We start from the raw sequence: 6,407 nt of genomic DNA on the forward strand, positions 1-6,407 counted from the left end.
ATATATATATATATATATATATATATATATATATATATATATATATATATATATATATATATATATATATATATATATATATAACATTTATAGATACTCCATATCTAATTTAAATATAATATACATTTAAATTAATTGTTATATGATGATTTTAATAAAAATAAAAATTAAATAATCATAAAAAGATATATATGGTAGGTAGATGTAGGTGTATATATGTTAATAGTGATGAAGTCATCAATGTTATAATTCATTAAATAACAACAACCTACGTTATAATGATGTAAGAATAATTTTGTCTAATAAAAATGTCGTAAGGACAATTTTGTTCATAAAAATAAAATGTACAAGATTTAGAGTGTAATGTATACCTTTATCAGCAAGAAAAAAAAAAGGACGAAAAGTAGTGGCATAGCCTGTATTGATACATATGATGTTTTAGATATTTGTGTATTATCACAAATCTAAAATTTGACATTTTATTTAAATCTAAATTGAACATCTATGTCATATCATATAATAGAACAACATGTTAGTATGGATAATATAATTTTAACTTTAATATTGCCATTAATAATAATTTAAAATGTAAATTTTAAAAATTTCAACAAAATATAATTAATCAAAACATACTTAGAGATGCATTTTAATTGATTTGATAGTAAGACAATTAAAACATTAGAAATAATTTAGAAGATCAAAATATTATTTATTTAGTCATATTATATTATTCATAATAAACTTATTTAGTCATAAATGTATCCAAGTAACGTGCAGTAATTAATTACATTAGTTCTCTATCTAAAATTGATTTTTTATTTTAGGGTACTTTTAAATTTATTATAACAGAGTCAGTAGTACTAATAATTTTTATCATTTTAACATTATATATTTTGTCATATTATTATTATTGTATCATATATAGTACTTCATTAATTACCACATCATACATTTTGCCATGTTAATTATCATTGTCACGTGATAAACATTATTTGTTTATAAAATTATAAAATTAATAGTATTAGATCAGACATATAAAAATATTGAAAAATGTTCAAAAAAAAAAGTAGTCACATATCTTTTTTTGAGTATTATTGACTCTGTTACAATGTAGTATATGTTCATAACTACTTTCTCAACCAAATGAAGCACAAAGAGCCAATATTGCCTCCAATGAGGTTCGAAACCACCCCTCCCAGGTGCCACTAAACCACAATGTGTTTCATCTTTGACAGTAAGTCGCATATCTATTGATTCAAATAATAATGACAAAGAAATGCATCTCTGGATCAAATATAAGAATGTTTAACATAGTCATACTATTAAAAGAAAAAATTATAGAAATAAGTTAATATTTTATTTTTATTTTATTTTTAAGATATGTCACATAAGCTTTAAAATTATTTCAAAAAATGCAATTCAACCATCAATTTATAAAAAAATTTAAATAGACACAATAAAGCTCATGCTACATTTCAGATTAAATTAATTAGTGCTTGATAGAAAACTACTCACAACGTTTAAATTTTGAAAAGTAATAAAAATAACTTTAACAACAACACAACATAATCAAGTGATTAAAAATAAATAAACTTCATTTCTAAAATAAATCTTTTTTTGAGATGCAATGCCTCCACTCTTTTTATTTTTTTTTTATTTTTTGCAAAAAATAAATATAAAAAAATTGAAAACATTTTTATTATATGCTAGATTTTTTTTTTACTCAATCTAATTAATTTGATGCAACCACTCTTACACTTCTTTATTTTTCTAAAGAGAGAAAATCGTACTAAAAAAATTCATGGTAAAGGTTGTCTCTAAGTGAGCAAGAAATAGACTATTTATATAAAAGTAAAAAGATTGGTGGGTATTATTTGATAATTCGAACTAGAGCTGTCAATACGGGTTGCATTGGCGATATGTGCTTCTGAGTTGTAAATTAAAGAGTTGGGTTTTGTGTTTTTTCCCTAGCTTAGACTGGTTGAAAAATTACGAAGGACTAAATGTGGAAGAATTTATAAGTGGGTCATACTCACTTTTAGTCCCTAAGTTATTATTGGCATTGCATTTTTCGTCCCTTTACTAATAAAACATTACTAAATTAGGGATGAAATTTACAATTTAAGTATAACTCAGGGACGAAAAGTGCAACGCCAATAATAACTTAAGGACGAAAAGTGAGAATGACAAACACCTAGGAACGAAATTTTACAATTGCCCTATTACTGACGAAAATTACAAATTTTATAAATATATATTAAAAAGTAAACATATTTCACATTTGACAACAATATTATATTAATTTTCAAAAGTTTTTTGGTTAATTTATTTATGTTATTTTTTGTTCAATGATATTAAAATAATAATACATAAATAATAAAATTAATATTTTTTTGAATATATCCAAAATAATTTGAAATAATTTCAGTATTTCACTAAGCAAACATATCTAAAAGTTTTATTACATGCACTACAAATCTCTACTCTCTCATTTTTACTCACTAACATGACAACTATTGCCAAGCACCTTGTGCTCAAATGACAGAGTAGTAGTTACCTCATATGGGAGGTCATGAGTTTGAGCTTCAGTGGAGTCGATATTGATTCTTTGTGCTCCAATAGGTTTAATATTTGTAATGTAATTTATATATAGTTGAAAGATGTTTTTAGTTGAAATGTTTGTCTACTAGTGTTTTGAACATAGATGCTTACTTTGTAATCCCAAGCTAAAGTCAAATCGGTGTTTTGTAGGTTGAGGTTCATTATAATTCCAAACTTTACAAGTAAATAATTTTATTTATCATTCCATAAGAAAGCACTACTTAACCTTTTGTCCTTTTTTAATAGGTCGGGATTTGAGCTTCAACAATTTGATAGGGCGTGTTCCAGATCAACTTTTCAATCATAGTCCGCTCATAAATTTGTAAATGATCCTATAAGTTCTTTTACTTTGAGTTTGAAACCATACTTTTACATGTTGTCGTTCCAATCTCCAGGTTTCTTGGTAGTAACAAGTTAACAGGTTCTTTGCCTTTACAGAAGAGCCAAAATCTGCAGGTTAGAAAGCTAAACTTTACCGGTCTAAATATTTATCCCCACTTAGCTCAAGCCATTAATTAACCTTTTAGATTTATATTTATATAACAATTAATTGTTCAATTACTCTTCTTATTATATCCGTTTAGTTAATCTGATTCAGTTTATCTTTCTCTTTGCAGTGCTCTGTCTTCAGGATTGAATTGTCTTCAGAAGAATTTCCAATGCAATCCGGAAACTCCCATTTGTAAGTTAAACCAAAATATGTTTCATTGATTGATATTTGATAGTTTATGCTTGAAACAAATATGGTGAATTTTGTAATGTTTTAAAGATGAAATTTCTACTCATTTCTCACTTCTGTTCTCTAGTTTTTTCTTCTTTTTTTTTTTTGTACTATAATTTTGCATACTACATACTGTGAAAAGGATGGCAAATGTTAGATGTTATACATACATATTTGGTATGCATATATTCAATATCTATCATAGCATGATTTTAGGCTTTTAGGTTTACAGATTGATTTCCCATCCTTACCATATTATTAGTTTAGTGTATATATATGTGTATTCCTTCCTCATAGTATTATGAAATATATAGATTTTTCTCTTGTTTACTGTTGAAACCCTAGGCCCTTTTTGGAATGGGTCCATTAGGTTAATAGTTTATTCATGTATAAATAGTAGATATCCGTACAATTCTTTACACGGAATGCTATGAATCCCTTTATTCTTCATATGATATCAGAGACTTAAAAAACCCTAAACAAAAACCTTAACTAAATTTTTCAAAACACATTTTTGGCACATCAAAATCTTATACAATTATTCTTAAAAATTTCTTTATGTTAGCAAACTATTTCATAACATTTTTAATATTTGCCAATGATCTAACATGCTTATTTTTTTTGTGACGTCTTGTTGCAAATGGAAAATAAAAAACGCAATATTGGTAGAGCCACTTCTCTCTCTCTCTTTTTCTTTTTAAATTCTTTAATATTTAGGGATCAAAAGTAGTAATGTACGTAGTATTAATTTGGGGAAGTGCCAACCCATGAACTCTGCAAAGTGTGTTGACCAAAATTACCAAATATTTTAATTTATTTGCATTTGTGGCCAAATTGGCACATGACCCATCACAAGTACACTCGTATAGTATATACACATATACACACACAGAGGACTATATATATATATATATATATATATATATATATAGATTTTTATTCAAATGTGGTCGCACCTTCCTGTGCGGTCGTGCGATTTACGCCACTCAATGTTAAGAAATGCACCACTCAATGTTACGAAATTCACCACAATGAAAATGCATTTCTTAATATGAAATGCACCACTCAATGTTATTTGTGTGGTGCATTTCTTAATATTGAGTGATGCATTTCGTAACATTGAGTGGTGTAAATCGCACGGCCGCACGGGAAGGTACGACTACACCTGAACATGACCCTATATATATATATATATATATATATATATATATATATATTATAAAAAGAGAAAATAATATAAAATTATCTAGCTAGCTCCAGCTCCATATAACACCTGTTGAAGGAGCTGAGTCTAATGGAAGCAAAACCAGATTTCCCATGTCAACCTTCATCACTTTAAGCTGTCAATTTCTTCCTTCTATCCTCAATTCAAGTCATTATTACCCTAAAACCCGCCTCGTTGCCTCTTCTTCTTGTCTCCATGCCCCCCTCTCTTCTCTTCTCTTCTCTTCTTCTTCTTCTCCTACCAGGAAATGGCAACTTCTTCTCTCACCAAAAACCCTATCTCTTTCATCGCCATCATTCTTTGTTCTCTCTTCTTCTTTTTTCTCCTCTTTCATGGCTTCTCCGATCATCATCATCACCCACGAGCTTTAAGAATAAGCTCTCGGCGGGTAATCATGGGCGTAGGTTTTGATTTTCAGTCGTTTCTGCAGCATCGCGGCCACCGGAAACATCTGGCTTCGGCGGCGCCGGAAAGTGATGATGATGAGATCGACCCGCGTTATGGAGTGGAGAAACGCCTCGTCCCCTCCGGCCCAAACCCTCTCCACCATTGATGAGGTTGACCTCTCCATCTGCAACATGCATTTCCTGTACAATTGTTAGTCACGTTGCTCATGAGTAAAAATATTATATTATTGTTCATGAAATGATTATTATTACCATTATTTTGTTGTCGTTCTATTATTGTTATTACTATAAATATTGTGTAATGATTTTAATTTTTTAAATACTGTAAATAAAATTTTGTTAAATCAACCAGATCTACATTAGTCTGAGTATGGTACAAACTTAAAAGTATCTGTTCACTCAGTCACTTGCTCAGGATACCTCGAGACCTGACAAAATAAAAAAATTAAATATGAGAAAATAACTGCATGTTGTTACTATTTGTTATGCATTTTTCTTATAATCTATAGTAATATATTACATGTATTATCATTATTTTAATTTAAAGGTATTATCATTCATATTATTGAAAATTTTTCTTTGATGGCATGAGAATCTGTATTGGTTTTTTTTCTACGTTTACTAATATTTTATATAATTAAGAATCTTGGATCAAGTAAATGATGAAATAATGATATTAAAATTTGTAAATTATATCTATTATGTGATTCAGCGTAAAGGGTGGTTGTGACGGCACGGCATGTCATGTGGCTGTGGGAAGGTCAGAGACGAAATAATTATAGAGAATTGTGCGCATTATAGTATTAGTATAGCGCATTATAGTATTAGTATATCATTATTTTTTGAGTGTAGTTCAAATTAAAGTTTTCACCGTCAAATACAGTGACCTATTAATATATCATTATTGAGGATTCGTTTTAGTGGTTAAATTTTAATTTTTTTGACAACCAAAAAATGTATGAAGTATTATTACGGGGAAAACGGACGAATACAAATTGGAGGGACAAGGTCCCATGTTTCAGAGCCAGATTGAGAGCCAACTACTTTAGTTAATGCGTGGACAACTTGGTTCGCGGTTCTCCTAATATACACACATGAGATTGAATCAAAATTTGTCATAAGACTAGAACATGATTAAATAATAAGACCTAGATGAGATCGGTTGGAGCCTGTGTACTGGTTAAATTTTAATTAATTTAATAGTATCATAGTTTTATGCTTGTTACTCGAACCCCAAATTGAGAAATATGTATGTACATATACTACAATATAACAGAATCAATAGTACTAAAAAAAGTATCAAAGTTTTATAATTGTTACTCGATTATATATAGTTATATACCGACAATTAAGGTTTTTTTTTTTTGTTTTTTTTTGTTTTTGTTTTTGTTTTTGGTTTTGTTTTGTTTTGTTTTTTTTTTTGTTTTGTTTTGTTTTGTTTTTTTTTTTGTTT

At 28.2% G+C, this 6,407-nt stretch overlaps 1 protein-coding gene across 1 annotated transcript; it reads left to right on the plus strand.

The window, feature by feature from the left end:
• The first annotated feature begins 4,794 nt into the window (after window positions 1-4,794).
• LOC116023570 (CLAVATA3/ESR (CLE)-related protein 12) lies at window positions 4,795-5,100 on the plus strand. Its single transcript, XM_031264571.1, has one exon. The coding sequence runs from the start codon at window positions 4,795-4,797 to the stop codon at window positions 5,098-5,100; it is 306 nt and encodes a 101-aa protein (XP_031120431.1).
• Window positions 5,101-6,407: the final 1,307 nt, after the last annotated feature.

The sequence above is a fragment of the Ipomoea triloba genome, chromosome 6 (genome assembly GCF_003576645.1).
Source record: "Ipomoea triloba cultivar NCNSP0323 chromosome 6, ASM357664v1".
Classification (NCBI taxonomy): domain Eukaryota; kingdom Viridiplantae; phylum Streptophyta; class Magnoliopsida; order Solanales; family Convolvulaceae; genus Ipomoea; species Ipomoea triloba.

Bases quoted from the DNA above. Each gene is read 5' to 3' on its own strand.
- LOC116023570 (XM_031264571.1), top strand. From the start codon at position 4,795: ATGGCAACTTCTTCTCTCACCAAAAACCCTATCTCTTTCATCGCCATC.